Source organism: Salmo trutta, chromosome 3, assembly GCF_901001165.1.
Source record: "Salmo trutta chromosome 3, fSalTru1.1, whole genome shotgun sequence".
NCBI classification, from domain to species: Eukaryota; Metazoa; Chordata; class Actinopteri; order Salmoniformes; family Salmonidae; genus Salmo; species Salmo trutta.
In genome coordinates, this window is record NC_042959.1 from 56286379 (window position 1) to 56306552 (window position 20174).

At 43.6% G+C, this 20174-nt stretch overlaps 1 protein-coding gene across 2 annotated transcripts in view; it reads left to right on the forward strand.

Annotated features, from left to right (window-relative positions):
• Nucleotides 1-20174, forward strand: part of LOC115179866 (DENN domain-containing protein 4B) — a 44823-nt gene that overhangs the window by 3147 nt on the left and 21502 nt on the right. For both annotated transcript variants that reach the window (XM_029741744.1, XM_029741754.1), the window contains exons 2-5: nucleotides 16614-16931; nucleotides 17350-17602; nucleotides 17717-17786; nucleotides 18002-18171. In XM_029741744.1, the coding sequence (XP_029597604.1) occupies nucleotides 16633-16931; nucleotides 17350-17602; nucleotides 17717-17786; nucleotides 18002-18171 (792 nt within the window). In that variant the 5' untranslated portion in view covers nucleotides 16614-16632. The remainder of the gene's footprint in view (nucleotides 1-16613; nucleotides 16932-17349; nucleotides 17603-17716; nucleotides 17787-18001; nucleotides 18172-20174) is intronic.

Here is a 20174-nt window from a genome sequence, read left to right on the forward strand (position 1 = left end):
TGGGTGGAGAACCATTCTTGATACACACAGGAACTGTTGAGCGTGAAAAACCTAGCATCATTGCAGTTCTTGACACAAACGGTGCGCCTGGCACCTACTACCATATCAAGTTCAAAGGCACTTAAATATTTTGTCTTGCCCATTCACTGTCTGAATGGCACACATACACAATCCATGTCTCAATTGCCTCAAGGCTTAAAAATCCTTCTTTAACCTGTCTCCTCCCCTTCATCTACACATTGAAGTGGGTTTAACAAGTGACATCAACAAGGGATCATAGCTTTCACCTGGATTCACCAGGTCAGTCTATGTCAAGGAAGGTTTTAAACACTTTTGTATAGTGTAGGTCTCATGACATGGCCTCGCTATCTGTTCCTGATGTTTAAACATTACATTTTGCAATTTGATGTTTAAACTGTTACAAACCCCTGTTGTTAAAATAACAATTTGCACATGTCAATTGAGCTCAACATCGACATGCTGTCAGTAATCCTCAGCATGTATTCTTGCCCATTCATTCCTTATAGATGACTCAATTCCAGACAAAATATAATAAATATGATTTCAACTTGACACACCTAGATTTTCATATAGGGGTAAATAAGCTGTAGGTTTGTGGGCCTACTTTGTTGTGGTGTACTGAGCTCGCACAGAGAAGCACTCATGCTGCCTAACATACCTTCGAAAAACTGACTATCCTACCGATCCTTGACTTTGGCGATGTCATTTACAAAATAGCCTCCAACACTCTACTCAGCAAACTGGATGTAGTCTATCACAGTACCATCCGTTTTGTCACCAAAGCCCCATATACTACCCACCACTGCGACCTCTATGCTCTCGTTGGCTGGCCTTCACTACATATCCGTCGCCAAACCCGCTGGCTCCAGGTCATCTATAAGTCTTTGCTAGGTAAAGCCACGCCTTATTTCAGCTCACTGGTCACCATAGCAACACCCACCCATAGCACGCGCTCCAGCAGGTATATTGCACTGGTCACCCCCAAAGCCAACACTTCTTTGGCCGCCTTTCCTTCCAGTTCTCTGCTGCCAATGACTGGAACGAATTGCAAAAATCACTGAAACTGGCGACATATCTCCCTCTCTAACTTTAAGCATCAGCTATCATAGCAGCTTACCGATCACTGTACCTGTACACAGCCAATCTGTAAATAGCACACCCAACTACCTCATCCCCATATTGTTATTTATTTTCTTGCTCTTTTGCACCCCAGTATCTCTACTTGCACATCATCTGCATATCTATCACTCCAGTGTTAATGCTAAATCGTAATTATTTTGTCTCTGTGGCCTATTTATTGCCTTTCGTCCCTACTCTTCTACATTTGCACACACTGTACATAGATTTTTCTGTTGTGTTATTGACTGTACGTTTGTTTATGTGTAACTCTGTGTTGTTGTTTTTGTCGCACTGCTTTGCTTTATCTTGGCCAGGTTGCAGTTATAAATGAGAACTTGTTCGCTACTGGCCTACCTGGTTAAATAAAGGTTAAATAAAAAAAAGCACACTCAGTCTAAATGTGTCTGTAGATGTTGTGTGTACAGGTTTCGACAGATGGTTTAGACGATACATTTCTTTACACTAATTTCTAAAATGGAGAGAAGCTGTTCTAAGTAGTAGAGGAACTGAGCCTACAGCAGCTACCTGACATGAAATAAGTGTAGCAGTTGTAATATTAAATCAAATCAAATGTATTTGTCACATACACATGGTTAGCAGATGTTAGTGCAAGTGTAGCGAAATGCTTGTGCTTCTAGTTCCGACCATGCAGTAATATCTGTTAGGTGATATTACTTGTTAGATATTACTGCATGGTCAGAACTAGAAGCACAAGCATTTCGCTACACTTGCATTAACATCTGCTACCATGTGTATGTGACAAATAAATTTGATTTAATATAATATTACAACTGCTATTTGCTGCTGGCAGGCCTACTTAGCTACTCCTCTGCATAGACAACGGAGGCTTGCATTGTTGATTGTTCCATATCCTCACCACTTACACTAGTGGAAAATGAGTGACTAGTTAGGTTAGCCATGCACCAACTAATTAATCATCATTGATTTAGCAAGTATTTTTGTGACACAACTAAAAGTCTGACTATGTTTCCACTTATCCTCACAAAACCCATAAAGGCATAGAGGCAACTTTCTCAAAGACCCTCGTGCACTCAATGTATCCTTGTAGTAGAATTTGGGACATAGTTTCCGGAGGGTACTCTGTTCTCATTTAGGCCTACTTATCAGCTTTTGCTAACTATACCTCTCTATGGCTCTCCAGTGTTCTTTCACAGCCGCCTGCTCCTCATGTCAGTAGTCTGTCTGCATGATGCCTGAGATTGCGACCTGGGACCTGTCACCTCTTGTTAGGGGTTTGCTACAGCTGGGGAAAGTTTATTGAAGAAAGGAACCTAAAAGCAACACATTGTCAGTGTTCATAACTCTCTGGGCACTAGGGTTGGGAGTCAATTACATTTCAATTCAGTCAAGAAACTCAAATTCTAGAATTGAAGCTTGCTATTTACTTTGAATTATGATTTCTCAATAGAAGCTGAATGCTCAAGGTATAGTTTGATCAGTAGTGGTAGAGCCTTCCGTAAAGAATGTTTATCTGAAATCATGTCTCGTCTCCAACAGTCTGCCTCACTTACAGACTATCTCCTCAGTGTAAACACTAAAGGTGGAATGCTATCTCCCAGGACTCCCAGTTCCCTTTCACATCATATCTCATTGCAGAGGTAGGCTAGGCTTTGTGCATGAGGGATTGCGTATGTTTCTGCTTAACCTTTCACACTAGTGCTACATTTATATAAGCCTGTAAGTTAATGCTAAATATAATGGTCCATGTTGAATGTCATAACAATGAAGTGGAAACGGAATGTTTAGAAGGAGGAACCAGGGTTTGTCTTGAGACATGTTCAGTTGGCTAATACAGGGAGGGTGTCAGTATGATGTCATCATACCAGCCAGCAGTCATATACCATTTCATCTCAATAGTGAAATTTGGCCTCATTCCTCACCAAGTTTATCAAATCCATGACCTTTGCTTTATGACCCAGTGTCGCACAGATTCTCCCTCGCCCTCCGTTTGGAAAATCTGACCGTAATTCTATCCTCCTGATTCCTGCTTACAAGCAAAAATTAAAGCAGAAACTACCAGTTACTCCGCGTCAGATGTTGCGGATGCTACGCTACAGGACTGTTTTGCTAGCACAGATTGGAATATCCTCCGTGATTCATCCAATAGCATTGAGGAGTATACCACCTCAGTCACCGGCTTCATCAATAAGTGCCTCGATGACGTCGTCCATACAGTGACCGTACTTATATTTCCCAACCAGAAGCCATGGATTACAGGCAACATCCGAGCTAAAGGCTAGAGCTGCCACTTTCAATGAGCAGGACAATAATCTGGATGTTTATAAGAAATCCCGCTATGCCCCCAGATGAACCATCAAACAGGCAAAGCGTCAATACAGGACTAAGATTGAATCCTACTACACCGGCTCTGATGCTCGTCGGGTGTGGCAGGGCTTGAAAACTATTACGGACTGCAAAGGGAAACCCAGCTGCGAGCTGCCCAGTGACGCAAGCCTACCAGATGAGCTAAATGCCTTTTATGCTCTCTTCGAGGCAAGCAACACTGAAGCATGCATGAGAGCACCAGATGTTCCAGACGACTGTGTGATCACACTCGCTGTAGCCGATGTGAGCAAAATCTTTAAACATGCCAACATTTACAAGGCCGCAGGGCCAGACGGATTACCAGGACGTGTACTCTGAGCATGCACGGACCAACTGCCAAGTGTCTTCACTGACATTTTCAACCTCTCCCTGACCGAGTCTGTAATACCTACATGTTTCAAACAGACCACCATAGTCCCTGTGCCCAAGAAAGCAAAGGTAACCTCCCTAAATGATTGCCACCCCGTAGCACTCACGTCTGTAGCCATGAAGTGCTTTGAAAGGCTGGTCATGGCTCACATCAACAACATCATGCCAGAAACCCTAGACCCATTCCAATTTGCATACCGCCCCAACAGATCCACAGATGACACAATCTCAATTGCACTCTACACTGCCCTTTCCCACCTTGACAAAAGGAACACCTATGTGAGAATGCTGTTCATTGATTACAGCTCAGCGTTCAACACCATAGTGCCCTCAAAGCTCATCACTAAGCTAAGGACCCTGGGATTAAACACCTCTCTGGATCCTGAACTTCCTGGCGGGCTGCCCCCAGGTGGTAAGGGTAGGCAACAACACATCTGCCACGCTGATCCTCAACACTGGGGCCCCTCAGGGGTGCATGCTTAGTCCCCTCCTGTACTCCCTGTTCACCCACGACTGCATGGCCAAGCATGATTCCAACACCATCATTAAGTTTGCTGACGACAATAGTGGTAGGCCTGACAGCCTATAGGGAGGAGGTCAGAGACCTGGCAGTGTGAGAGAGAGGTTGTTGTCCTGGCACCAATGTGAGCAAGACAAAGGAGCTGATCCTGGACTATAGGAATAGGAGGGCCGAACACGCCCCCATTCACATCGACGGTACTGAAGTGGAGCGGGTAGAGAGCTTCAGATTTCTTAGTATCCACATCACCAACAAACTATCATGGTCCAAACACACCAAGACAGTTGTGAAGAGGGCACACCAACACCTTTTCCCCCTCAGGAGACTGAAAAGATTTGGCATAGGTCCTCAGATCCTCAAAAGGTTTTACAGCAGCACCATCGAGAGCATCCTGACCGGTTGCATCACCTTCTAGTATGGCAACTGCTTGCCATTCAGGACCTATATACTAGGCGTGTCAGAGGAAGGCCCAAACAGACTACAGTCACCCAAGTCATAGACTGTTCTCTCTGCTACCGCATGGCAAGCGGTACCGGAGCGCCAAGTCTTGGACCGAAAGGCTCCTTAACAGCTCCTACCCCCAAGCCATAAGACTGCTGAACAACTAATCAAATGGCCACCCAGGCAGTCTACACTTTGTTTTTACACAGCTGCTACTCTCTGTTTATTAACTCTGCATAGTCACTTTACAAATGACTTCGAGAAACCTGTACCCCCAGTCATTGACTCGGTACCAGTACCCCCTTTATATAGCCTCATTAGTATGTACATTTCTTGTTACTTTTTGATTTGTTTAAATGTATTCTTTTTTTTACCTTTTATTTCTTGAACTGCATTGTTGGTTAAGGGCTTGTAAGTAAGCATTTCACCGTAATGCGACAAATACAATTTGATTCTGAGGAAAGGCTAGAGAGTCCTTCCCAGATGTGTATTGCCCTCCCTCGTCATCATAAGAGAAGAGGAATGAGGACTTACATTCATGTGTTGAAAGTGCTTAGGCAGCTGGCAATCTGAGGAAGTGGCACGTCATCCAACTAGTGAATATCAGATTAGGAAGTGGGTGTAGTGTTGGGAGAATATGATGTGAATACATTTGTGGGATGATGCAGGTTGGGTCTACTTTTCCTGGTGGAGTCCAGGTTGCACTGTGATCACTGATAATGCAGATGGAAAGCAAAGAGACTTTGTTATTCCTCACTCCACAATGAAGTCAGGTTGGGAGGCCAATGAAACTCATGTAACCCCTCTGCCAGCCTAAACCTGTGGATCGTTGTCAGCTTTTCTAAACGGGTTACTCCTAAAAGCAAACCTGATGTTGTTGTAGAATCAGGCTTAGTAACAGTCAGCTAGTCTGTCATCTGTCCAAGAATCTCTCCTTTGTACTGCTGTAACAGCCGCATTATACACTGTGCTATAGGGCCTGGTTCACAATGCTTAGCCCCGTATTGCTACTGTTGGGTTGTCTGCACTCACATAAACTGTGATTAGTTTTGAGAACAGCTCTACAGCCTAGAGCCCCATTGGCAAATGGCCAGTGTCAAGATTATGTATCCATCTGCGATGGATGTCTCCTCTTTTCACTTGTACCCTGTATCTTTTCCTCACTAGCTATGGCTAACGCAGTTTAAATTACTGTTCTCAAAACAGAGCATCACTTAAGCCTCATACCCTGTGTAATATGTAGGCCTACTGTATGCTGCATTATGCAACACAAAGAGGAGTGATTATGTAAAGCTTTAGTAGGGAAATGCATGAATATCAGTTATAGCCACATTTTATTGTCCACCTCGTTCAACGTCAAGGAATATATTTGTCCACTGCAATGTAATGATCATCCCACTTGTGCTGGCTAAATCAAACCTGGCAACTGCTCAAAATAAACCTCTCTCTCTCTACGCTTCCATTCTCTCCTCTCCTTTTCTCTTTCTGTCTATCATGCTCTCTGCCTCTTCCCTGTCATCTGTCCCTTCAATCCTGTATTCCTCAGTTGCTCATACTTTCTGTCAGCCCTAGCTGACTTTGCAACCTTCACTGTGTCACCTACACCACTTTGTCTATCCCCCCTGTCGTACACACACAAATCCATTTCCCTTGCTACAGCCTGTAGTTCATCCCTCCTTCCTCTACCTTTCTTTCTCTTTCCGAACTCCATCTCTGCCAGCTAAAGGCAAAGTCTGTCCCTCCTTCCTCTATCCACTAAACTAGCATAAACACTTTAGCCACATTACCATAGGGGTTAGGCCAAAGCCCAGTGCTCAACAACAAGGAAAAGATGGGCATTCGATCTTGGTAGAACAATCACAATAATTGGCAATTGCCTACACCAAAATCTCTAACATTATCTAGTACCCTACCAACTGTTAAATGTGGATGGATACATCTTGGTTCTAGCGTCTAAAAAAATGACGGACACTGTTTATTTTCATGGATAGTATCCAAATTCGAGATAATAAGACCGTTGCTTGGTGCATCATATTGTACACTTAAGCCAGCATTGACTGAAGTCCCTTTCATGAAGCTGTCAGCCTCGCCCAGTAGGGAGTCTTGGATATTTATAACTTTAGATATCTTAATCTCCTTCAAGTGTCTGTCATTATTTTTTTTCTCTCATTTCAGCAGTTAGGTCTCTCGTTTCTTCCTGTGTTGTTGTTTGGCAATAGGCTAATCCTTTACATTTTGACGAGGCCCACGGGAGACAGTTTTCCAGAAATCCTGGGAAGCTGCTGTATGTTGAAGCGCAAGTCAGTTATCACACCAATACCTGGAGACGTTTGAATTTGAATTCTAATACTTCAGCAGCAACAGAGAGAGAAGAGTGCTGCTGAAGCCGTCTGAAGCAGGTCTCTTTATTAGAGAGAGGCAGAACCGACTCTCTGAGCAGGCTTTAAATAGAAGCGTCGTTTGAAATAACAATTTCTCAGGAGTGCTGACAGAGAGACTGTGCCAGCCACGTGGCTCAATGGACGCTGCTGGAGCGGAATTAACAGGGCTGGTAGCATGAACCTTGGTGTTCGGGCCACTGAGGCCTCGGAATCAGTTTGGCTCTCTGACTTTGGGTGAACCAACCAGAACTGTTATTAGAATCTTCTGTGGTCTTGAGAGTGGTGTGTCTTCCTTCCCTGAGGTATTACCAGGGTGAATTCAGACACCCTGGACAATGTTGCGTTGTGACGTGGTCAGGGGACCATGTAGCCTGAGAGGCTGTCTGTGTTGGTTTTGTTCTCGACCCCTTTTAGTTTGTTATGGCCTAGGAAAGTGAGTAGGAGGAGAGTGACTAGCAGAGGAAAACGTTTTGTTTGAATTGAGACTAAGTAGGCCTAGTTGTGTTGTTTTTTTGGAGTAAGCGAAATGACTAACCTTTCCCACTGTGGTTGCCTGTATCAAGTTTCCTGAATTTAATTGTGGATGGCATTTAGATTGATCAAAGCATTATCAAGGATCAACTCTGGAAGTTATCCACATCGAAGACACTCTTGCTCCCTGATCATTTTAGTTCTGGCAGTCTGTGTTGCAACATCAGCAAGACAATGTTTAAGAACTACTTTGAAAATCCCAGAGTCAAATATAGAACAACACATTGGGCATGTTGTTTACTATTGACTTGCTGAATACAAAGTGATGAATAAAAAAATTAAACACAGTATCCACATGAAGCTTATTAGGTAGGCTTAGGCCTGATCTGTATCAACCTTATACCTGTTCCTCAGGTATACCATGCCTCAGTTAGAATGTCTCAGCCAGGCGATGTTTAGGTTGGATTGTTGACCTAGTTTGTCTACTATCCCCAGACCGCTGTTTATGACCCCCCCCCCCCCCCCCCCCTTGCCGAGTCATGACTCATGTGTCATCTAGAGAGGTGTCATTAAGTGTTTCTCAACCCCTGGACTGTGGACTGGCACTGGCCAATGAGATGTCACTTACTCGTACATCCCATGATCTAACACCAATTTTAGTCTACCCTCTAGTGCTAGTTTTAGTTCAGTAGCATTGACTCCAAGAAGGAGGAACATAGCTTGTCGATTCCTGATAACTGCCAAAAACACTGGTGTAGGTCATGCCTTCTCTTTAGTGGTCTAATGGGCCAAGATCACCTTCATAACAACATGCTGACTGGACAGAGAAGGATTTGTCCCCCCACCACCCTACAATATTTAATCATCATACCCTTCAAGTTAAGTTCACACTAATGGAAGGGCCGCCTATCGTGTTGTTCCACTATCGCTCTTCTAGGCCTACACTTTTTTTCTCCAAGCAGCTCTGTTAAGTCAGAGTTGTGGTCTTTGGTAAACAGTGTGCGATAATGGCTTTTTCTCACTGTTGTCAACACTTTGGATAATGCTATTTATTGTGGTGAGCTTGTGAAATGACCATTGTGGTACAGTACTCCCCTCCGTGCCTAACTCTGTTCACGGTGTGTGTGTGTGTGTGTGTGTGTAGGCTATGCACACGTGTGTGTCAATGTATGTCCCCTCTTAACGTCATCACGTGCTTGCCCCGTGCACACAAAAGGGGCATTGTGGGCCGGCCGGGCCTCCATTTTAGAATGGTATTGTGGCGATGCCCCTGAGTTGGTGTGGGCGTGGTTGTACCAGCTACCAGGCATCTCTCTCCCTGTCGCTGACTTCCTGCATCATCTCGCTGGGAAGAGCGACCCTGAATACCACCTCTGTCACTAGCTGTGGCTCTGGTTGAAGGCCAGCTATGGGCAGCAGCATTCTGACAAGAGCAAAGGCACTGCCTCTGGACAGCATTCATCCCTAACAACTTTATCTTAAGCATTGTTTTGACAGGCAAATCAATCACATTTATTTCAATCAAATTTATTTATAAAGCCCTTCTTACATCAGCTGATGTCACAAAGTGCTGTACAGAAACCCAGCCTAAAACCCCAAACAGCAAGCAATGCAGGTGTAGAAGCTCGGTGGCTCGGAAAAACTCCCCAAATCAGCTGGCAAGCATATTTTGAGGAAGAATGTATGGCATTAAGTTGCAAGATACAAGTGTTCATAACAGCTGTTAGCACTGTACATTCTGCTGTATTTCAAATACATTTTGTGAGTGCTGTGGTGAGTATTGGAAATTATCTGGAAGTTTTTTTTAAAGATCTCCACACTTTTGTGCTTTCAAAATGTTCCCCCAGGTATTACATAACACAAAGTAAAAATCTGTTCTTTCGAGGGTGTTATTGACAAAGCTATGAAGAAATGTTAACATGTGAAATGATGCGTGTAGCACCTCTTCACACACATCATTTCACACATTCTCAAACATGTCAGGAGTTTGAGAACCTGCTGTATAGGAAGAGTGAGAGTGCCTGTCTGCCAGTTCGGGGGCAGGATGTCTAGCTGCCAAGCCTGAACAGAGCTCTCCTTGTCTGTTTGGGGTGTCCTTATCAGGAGCTCACACCTGTAGAGATGTGGGGGTGCGGGTTGAGTGTTGTCACTGCACTGGCTCAGAAATAACTCTTCTCAATCAGTTGGAGGCAAGGCTAAACTGTAATTCATATACACAGTGAGCTATAACTAACTGCTTTATTTGACTGATATGGGGATTCAACCTACGTAAGGTAGAGTCAATTTCTCCTTTCCTAGAAAATGTTCATTGAAATGACTCATTCCTCAGTAGCTTGCATTAGAGGTTTATACTCTTGTGGAAATATATATTCAAGCCTTCCAGCCTGGCTGGTGCTCAATAATAGCAGGTGAATTAAAAGAAGAACCAAACTCATGACCTGTTTTTCAAATATCTTGTGGCTCTTTTTATTTCCTGCTTGTTTGAAACTACTTTTCTGAGGAGGTTGAGGCATGATGTGAGTGGCTGGAAGGCTTTCAGTTGCAGTTTTGTTTCTGAGCATTAGCTAGCCTATTTTGACAAATTGTGTAAGCCACTGTTTCTCAATGAATTCTTGGTGAACCCTCAGGGTGCACACAACAGACTTTGTTTTGTATGTTTAAGTATTGTATCACCCCACTGAATAATAACATCAGTAAATTATTATAATATCTGGAAAGCAGCCAGAGGGAGAGGCTGGCTGATATGTTCAAGATGCAATACAGACTAGATGGCGAAGTGGGTAGCGACCCGAATTCATGTGCTCAACTTGTTTGAATCTTATGTCATCTGTGTACGCCTGTGGATGTTTTCATGAGTTATGACTCAAACTCTGACATTAGTTCAACCAAGCAGGGATGCACAACTCTAGTCCTTGACGGCCGCACTTGTTATCAGTCAGGGAGGAAAGAACTAGCAGAATGACAGACCGAACCCCTGCCCTAAAACAACCCCTCTCCTTCAGTAGTAGGCCATGGTCTAATACTTCACATTGATGTCAGCTCGTATGATTATGGTGGTGGTCCACTGCTTCCAGGCTGAAGTGCACTGTCAGACACGTCATAATTCTGGGGAATAAGACATTTACTTCTCTCTTGTTGCTTGTCTAATTATGGCGTATTCAATTCTAGATCTATGATGCACTGGGTTTCATACGAATGGGTCTTCAAAAGCCTCTTGTCAGGATGTGGGCGCTCTAGTCCCAGAGCTTGCTCTCTCTTTTGCTCTCTCTCTCTCTCGCTCAAACCACCGACAGTTTTAATGAATTAATTTCTTAGTTATACTGACAAACATATTGAAATAACTTGCAGTCGCAAGGATTGTGACTAATATTAAGACATGTTGGACATTGGGGCAATCCAGTACTCAAAAGGGGTTTTCCAGTGTGTGTGTTTGTGTGTACATTCGCAAGCGTGTGTGTGTGTGAGAGATAGAAAGTGCACGTTACCATGCACGTAGGGTACTATGAAAAAGGGAACCAGCAATTATTAGCCTACATCAGCAATTTCTGAAAACCCTGAGGTTCAGTGTCCTTGACAAGCTCCCAGCAGGGCAAAGCCCTTTTATTATAGTACCATTGTAGGCCTTAGGGCCTAACAGATCCTTTATACTGGTGTGTTTGTTTTGCATCAAATGCTGCACTGAAATATTTATTTTCATAAGACATTAATAATACTCAAAATAATCAAACTTTTGGGACAGTAACACATTTTTTGTTGTTTTGGCTCTGTACTCCAGCACATTCAATTTGAAATGATACAATGACTATGTAGTTAAAGTGCAGACTGTCCGCTTTAATTTGAGGGTATTTTAATGTCGGGTGAACTGTTTAGAAATTGGATGACATTTTGATGCTACCATTATTACGGATAATCCTGAATGAATTGTGAATAATGATGAGTGAGAAAGTTAGAGATGCACACATATCATACCCCGAAGATGTGCTAACCTCTCAACATTACAATAACAGGGGGTCAGCATTATTGGAGGGGGGGATGTAATATATTTAGGTGCGTCTAACTTGCTCACTCATTGTTCACAATTCATTCAGGATTGTCCGTAATCATGCTAGCATCCACATATAATACACATATAAGTGAATTTGTCCCAATACTTTTGGCCCCCTAAAATGGGGGAACTATATACAAAAAAACAGTTCTAAACGGTTCACTAAATGGATGAAAATACCCTCAAATTTAAATCTGACAGTCTGCACTTTAACCTCATAGTTATTGTATTCGTTGTATAATTTCAAATCCAAAGTGCTGGAGTACAGAGCCAAAACAACACAAAATTGTCATTTTGGAGCTCACTGTATATTATCACCTCCTGTAGCCTGTCATAATTCCCTCCCTGGAGAAGTGTCACCGTGCTCCATTGTCACTAGGAAGCTACTGATGAACTCTTGGAATATAACAGGAAACAGGCTGCCAGTGGCCACTTCCTGTTTGCCAGTTAACCTTTGGAGCCCAACCTCCATCGATTTCCTCTATTCTCACTTTTTCAAGACCCTTTTAGTAATTCTCTCACTCTCTAGGCATGCATAGTACTCTTACGCGTTAGATGTGCTAAATACTAGTGATTAGAGGTCGACCGATTAATCAGAATGGCAGATTAATTAGGGACGATTTCAAGTTTTCATAACAATCAGTAATCGTCATTTTTGGACACCGATTATGGCCGATTACATTGCACTTCACGAGGAGACTGCGTGGCAGGCTGACTACCTGTTATGCGAGTGCAGCAAGGAGCCAAGGTAAGGTGCTAGCTAGCATTAAACTTATCTTATAAAAAACAATCAATCTTAACATAATCACTAGTTAACTACACATGGTTGATGATATGACTAGTTTATCTAGCTTGTCCTGCGTTGCATATAATCGATGCAGTGCCTGTTAATTTATCATTGAATCACAGCATACTTCACCAAACGGGTGATTTAACAAGCTCATTCGCGAAAAAAAACCTGTCGTTGCACCAATGTGTACCTAACCATAAACATCAATGCCTTTTTTAAAATCAATACACACGTCTATATTTTTAAACCTGCATATTTAGTTAATATTGCCTGCTAACATGAATTTCTTTTAACTAGGGAAATTGTGTCACTTCTCTTGCGTTCTGTGCAATCAGAGTCAGGGTATATGCAGCAGTTTGGGTCGCCTGGCTTGTTGCGAACTGTGTGAAGGCCATTTCTTCAAAGACCGTAGTTAATTTGCCAGAATTGTACAGAATTATGACATAACATTGAAGGTTGTGCAATGAAACAGCAATATTAAGACTTAGGGATGCCACCCGTTAGATAAAATACGTAACGGTTCCGTATTTCACTGAAAGAATAAACGTTTTGTTTTTGAAATTATAGTTTCCGGATTTGACCATATTAATGACCTAAGGCTCGTATTTCTGTGTTATATTATAATCAAGTCTATGATTTGATAGAGCAGTCTGACTGAGCGGTGGTAGGCAGCAGCAGGCTCGTAAGCATTCATTCAAACAGCACTTTCCTGCATTTGCCAGCAGCTCTTCGCTGTGCTTCCAGCATTGCGCTGTTTATGACTTCAAGCCTATCAACTCCCGAGATTAGCCTGGCAATACTAAAGTACCTATTAGAACATCCAATAGTCAAAGGTATATGAAATACAAATGGTATAGAGAGAAATAGTCCTATAATAACTATAACCTAAAGCTTCTTACATGGGAATATTGAAGACTCATGTTAAAAGGAACCACCAGCTTTCATATGTTCTGAGCAAGGAACTTAAACGTTAGCTTTTTTACATGGCATATATTGCACTTTTACTTTCTTCTCCAACACTTTGTTTTTGCATTATTCAAACCAAATTGAACATGTTTCATTATTTATTTGAGACTAAATAGATTTTATTGATGTATTTAAGTTAAAATAAGTGTTCATTCAGTATTGTTGTAATTGTCATTATTACAAATATATATACCGATGTAATCGGTATCGTCTTTCTTTTGGTCCTCCAATAATCGGTATCGGCGTTGAAAAATCATAATCGGTCGACCTCTACTAGTGATGCACCGATATGACACTTGTGGCCGATACCGATATCCAATATTTTCCTTACAAAAAAAACGATATCGATAACCGATATTTTTTTTTTCAGCCTTTTAAGCATTCTAGTACAGTCAAATAGTTAACACACACACACATGGACGCAGCGGTCTAAGGCACTGCATCTCAGTGCAAGAGGCGTCACTACAGTCCCTGGGTCGAATCTAGGCTGTATCACATCCGGCCGTGATTGGGAGTCCTATAGGGCGACACACAATTGGCCCAGCGTCGTCGGGTTTGGCCGGGGTAGGCTGTCATTGTAAATAAGAATTTGTTCTTAACTGACTTGCCTAGTTAAATAAAGGTTACACACACGCACTGACCAAAAAGTTATTTTGTTGGCATTTACGTATGTCCCCATTACCAGTAAAACATAATCGAAACCTATTTATTTCACTTACTTGCTGTGCTATTTCGTTGTTCAGTCGTTTCATTCTCAACCAGGATTTCTACGGAACGCCGTTTGGCTCTTTCTGGGTCAAAAAAAGATGCTATTTAATGTGTCAAATAACACTTTGTCGTGTCAAATAAGTTTGTAGACCAATCTGGACCTGAATATGACTGCACGTCATATAATAATTTAACGTACATTTTTTACATAGTGTAATAACTATCATTTCATATGTCACAACGATTCATCGATACGTATGCTATGATGCTGGTAAAGTTGTCTCGCTCACCTACAGTGCTGGTCATAAAAAAAAAGCTTGCTAGCTCGTGGATGCAAACAATGTTCTTCCCCAAAAACATAGCAAAATGACATCTGTTTCAGTAGCAATAGTTAGCTAGCTAACTATATAGCTAGGTGTCATCATCTAAAATAACCCTAATTTATAAGACAGTTCTTATTTCATTAATGGTGGTCGGACAATAGTGGACTTTGCGGTTAGCCTTCAAAATTATAGTATGGTATAATTCTACTATGTATTAATTTGCATCACTGTCAATGACATACTTTTATTTTGAAGGCAAACCGCAAATTCCACTTGTGGCTAATCGTTACTATAGCTAGCTTCACAACACATAAACCGGTCCGGTCGAGCCTCACTAGCCAGATAAAGCTAGCTGGCTGCTTATAACGTTAGCTTTGGGCAACAGGGTTAAGTAGCTGGCTAGCTATTTATTTTCATGAACTGAAGTTAAATTTAAATTGGCGAACAAGTGGTAACCTAGCTAATACTTACTCACAAGGATTCCTAAATCATTGCTAAGAATAATAAAAATGACTGCAGTTTCTACTGGTCATTGTTTTCAGGCTGGTTGTATTGTTGCTAACTAGGTACCAAGCTAAATCTAGCTACCCCAGAAGTTTCGGTCGAATAAATTATGCTTTATTACCAACGTGGTATTGTAACCACATCGTTCGTGGCCGGTGTTTGCTGTCTTTTTCGTACAGCTTTGACAGTGCAACTGTATCTTTTTTTGACATGCAAAGACCCAAACGGCGTTCCATAGTATGTATGTCGTGAAGCTAATAGCAGTGACGCTATTACTGTGTAACTCCGGTAGGGCAACATCGGAAAAATAGCGCACTTGGTAGTGTTAACCGGTGCTCGACCTATCGGCGACAGCAAACATCACCATCGACAGAGAACTGTCAAGGGCAACAGTTGATTGTCAAGGGCAATGAATTCCATTATCTTGGCTGTAATGGATTTCACCTTTTGAGTTGTCTCGCTGAAAATGTGTTACTCTTTCAAATGACTGCTTGACTTGTTGACTGCTCGATCCACAGATTGACAGAGCAAAGCAAACGCAACACACTGTCCTGTCTTCCTAGCAGTGACTTAACGACTCATCCACTCTGTGAGGAAGGCCTATCCATCCTGTATAAATGCTCTCTAGACAGTAATGCTCCCTCTGAAAGGATTGGAGAGGGAATCCACATTATTTGTTTCCAATTCGCTGAATCGGTTTTAGTTTTTTTATTAGCTTTTAAACAGATTTGATGTATTTGTTGGCGTTTGGTTTGGTTTACCTTACTAGCGATGTTGGCTAGCTAGCTTTGAATGCCGCAGCACTACAGAAGCAAATAGGACTGCATTAGCAGAGATGGCTTGCAGTAGTGAAGATTGTCCAATACTCTGACGGTCACAAAATGTATGGTGTGCCTGTGCGCCAGTGGCAGGAGTGGCATCTACAAAGGGTTAGGGTAGGGATAGACTTATCTACGAAGCCCAACGCACAGAGAGGAAGTTGGGAATGGAGAGGTGTGCTCTGTGCTGCCGAGGCTACGGACCTCCGCTGACCATCCGAAGTGCAAGCCTGATCCCATCCATGACTTCTTAACTTTCTTGATTTGCCAACTGTATCACATTTATTTTTGTTTTGTTTTCTTGTTGTATTTCCTGATACATATGAAATCCAACTTTTAGTTGCCATGTATACTGAAATAAACAAACTAAACTAATGGGTGGGGAGAGGATGAGTGGTAATTGGTGGGATCTCCCCTCAGCAGAACTCGGCAGCTTATTGTTGACCCTCAGACTACCTCTCAGACGGGTCATATCTGTATGAAATGTGAATGACTCAAGGCCTTATAGTCAAAAATAAATACTTGTGTGTGTGGTACTGTGCGGCATCCTCGTGCAATGATATTATCATCACTCTCCTGGTTGTTTATCTATTGCCAATGATGAGAACCAAATATTGTCAGTCTGAATAATGTTTTGTTTCTATAAGACTGTCGGAAGGAAGGAATCCATTCATCATCAACTGCTCAGCCAGATGTATGTTTACATAAGCAAGATCGCAGAATCTCACCTTGGTTCCCCCTCCCTCTACTTCTCGCTCTCTTTTTCTCCCCCTCTCCCTCCCTCTCCACAGCAGTTGGCAGACAGGCGGCATGACGGAGGAGAAATGCCCCCAGCTAGTGGACTACTTTGTGGTGGCAGGGCTGGCTCCGGGGGGCTCGGCCCCACTGGACGAAGAGGGCCAGCAGAGAGGGGGCCGGGTGGTGGAGCCCGTCACAGACCTGGTGGTGATCGCCCGGGGCTTGGGGGAGGAGGTGCCCGAGGGCTTCACCTGCATCGAGAAGACCCAGGGGGGCCACCCGGCCGAGCTGAGCGCCGGACTCATCAACAACCCCCACATGTACCTGTGTTACCGCCGTGGGCATGACAAGCCACCCATCCTCGACCTCGGGTGAGACACTCGAGCAGTGATGAAAAAAATTGCCATTCTAATCTGTGCTGGAGTCAGACATTAGCCACAACATCAATTTAAAGCTATGCAGGGTGCTTGGAGTTCACATACTGGAGTTCACATACTGTAGCTAATACATAACAATGCTTTGAGCTTGCATTATGCAATTATCGACATACTGCATGCTGTAACCATGTAATTGTATACATACCCATATGTAATTGTATACATACCCATAGATTCTTTAATGGAAAGAGCTATGCACGTCACATGATACATTAATTCTGGACAAAGTGCGGGATGTCTTCTAAACATGAAAAGAAAAGCTTTCCTGATTGAGTGATAGAAATTGGTTTCTGTGAACTGTATAACGAGTGACATTCACTGACTCATTGTCCTGACTCTGCCCGGTCCCCAGGGTGCTGTACGAGGGCAAAGAGGTGGTGAAGCAGGGCTGGTACGTGATCGAGACCACCCCCTACAGCCGCTCAGCCAGCCTGAGCTTCGGGGGGCCCGCCACCCACCGCACCTTCCTGACTTACCGCCGGGCCCCAGAGTCCCAGGCCCTCCACACCCTGGGGGTCACAGACATCTCCCTCCTTCTGCCCAGCAAGGGGGAGGTGGCCGCCCACACCTTCTGCCGGGTGGAGAAGAACCTCAACACTGGCATAGTGGGTTTGAAGCGCTCTACTTTCTACTCTGTTTTTTTTACTTAATTCTTAATCTCTCTCGCTTTCCCTCCATCCCTCTCTCTCTCACTGTGCTTTGTTGATTTGGCTCCACAGTGGGGTCCAGCCTTATACCTGTGCTACAAGAGAGCTGTAGCCAAAGCCAATGCCCTAGTCTATGAAGCAGGTGAGTGTAGACTGTTCCATTCTGATGGTATCACAGCACTCATTCTGCTGCGTCGCCGTATGTGACGTTGTAAACAGAGAAGGCCTATTGACCTACTTCTCACAATTAAATATATTTAGAAGTAGAAAGAGCTACCAAAAATGAAAGTCTCTCTGTAGTCAGTAATCAAAATGGTACTTTTATTAACCGTCTGTCTCTGTGTGTGTGTTTCCCAGGTCTGATCAGTCGGTATCCGGAAGCGGACGTGGAGTCGTTCCCCCTGCCAGAGTCTGTGCCTATGTTCTGTCTGCCCATGGGTGTGACGGTGGAGAGCTGGCCCCTCAACACCAAGTACCAGCTCCCTGTCTTCTCTACCTTCGTCCTCACTAGCGCCTGTGGCGACAAGGTGGGTCCGCCTACCTGCCTCCTTCTCACACACACTCTCCAACACTCTAACACTGCGCAGTGGCTGAGCTTTTGAATCCATTGGGTTATGTGTTAAGCTGTGTAGGAAGGTTCTCTATATAATATCAGGTGAATGTATAATTTATTTTAGCTCGTTGTAAGTCACCGGTTCAGTCAATTTCAACAAATGACAGTAACTTAAGATGTCATTATTTGTCAGACATTGAAATACTTCACTCCATCCATGATGTCTGCAGTAACAGTGGTAATAGTAAAGTTTCCTAATTCATATTAAATCCAGACAACAAGCAAACGTTTTTTTCTAATAAAAGCTCAGTTTATTCCAAAAAGTAAATCATATCATCCTATTAGGATGTGCCAAGGATGAATCTGACCACTTTCTTCAACTGTTTCCAGACCCTCCTCAGACCTATTTCCAGCCAAATCACCCCTGTACTCTTTCCCTGCTCCATCATCTCCATCACCATCCTCTTCCCCTTTCCTTTCTCTGTTCCCTATCCTTCATTTTCTGCTCTTTCCTCTCAGCCTTGCTCTCAAGCCGTGTTTTCTTATCCCCTGCCTTGTCCTGTCACCTGGGGGACCTGGCCATTATTTTTCTAAGAAAGATAACAAGTATTGTTTAACTGCAGTAACAACAGCATACTAGTATAGCTACTGATTTCTTGTTTACTTGTACTACTGCTACTACTGTATTCATTCTAAAATGGCTACGTTGAAGAGATGATAGTTTACTCAACAGAAGGATAGTACAGTAGAAACAACATTATAGTGCTGAAATAAACTCAGCAAAAAAAGAAACGTCCTCTCACTGTCAAATGCGTTTATTTTCAGAAAACTTAACATGTGTAAATATTTGTATGAACATAAGATTCAACAACTGAGACATGAACTGAACAAGTTCCACAGACATGTGATTAACAGAAATGGAATGTGTCCCTGAACAAAGCGGGGGTCAAAATCAAAAGTAACAATCAGTATCTGGTGTGGCCACCAGCTGCATTAAGTACTGCAGTGCATCTCCTCCTCATGGACTGCACCAGATTTGCCAGTTCTTGCTGTGAGATGTTACCCCTCTCTTCCACCAAGGCACCTGCAAGTTCCCAGACATTTCTGGTGGGAATGGCCCTAGCCCTCACCCTCCGATCCAACAGGTCCCAGACGTGCTCAATGAGATTGAGATCCAGGCTCTTCACTGGCCATGGCAGAACACTGAGATTCCTGTCTTGCAGGAAATCACGCACTGAATGAGCAGTATGGCTGGTGGCGTTGTCATGCTGGAGGGTCATGTCAGGATGAGCCTGCAGGAAGGGTACCACATGAGGGAGGAGGATGTCTTCCCTGTAACGCACAGCGTTGAGATTGCCTGCAATGACAACAAGCTCAGTCCGATGATGCTGTGACACACCGCCCCAGACCATGACGGACCCTCCACCTCCAAATTGATCCCACTCCAGAGTACAGGCCTTGGTGTAACGCTCATTCCGTCAACGATAAACGCGAATCCGACCAGCACCCCTGGTGAGACAAAACCGTGACTCGTCAGTGAAGAGCACTTTTTGCCAGTCCTTTCTGGTCCAGCGACGGTGGGTTTGTGCCCATAGGCGACGTTGCCGGTGATGTCTGGTGAGGACCTGCCTTACAACAAGCCTTCAAGCCCTCAGTCCAGCCTCTCTCAGCCTATTGCGGACAGTCTGAGCACTGATGGAGGGATTGTGCGTTCCTGGTGTAACTCTGGAAGTTGTTGTTGCCATCCTGTACTTGGTGTGAAGGTGTGAAGTTTGGATGTACCGATTCTGTGCATGTGTTACACGTGATCTGCCACTGCGAGGACGATCAGCTGTCCGTCCTGTCTCCCTGTAGCGCTGTCTTAGGCGTCTCACAGTACGGACATTACAATTTATTGCCCTGGCCACATTTGCGGTCCTCATGCCTCCTTGCAGCATACCTAAGGCACATTCACGCTGATGAGCAGGGACCCTGGGC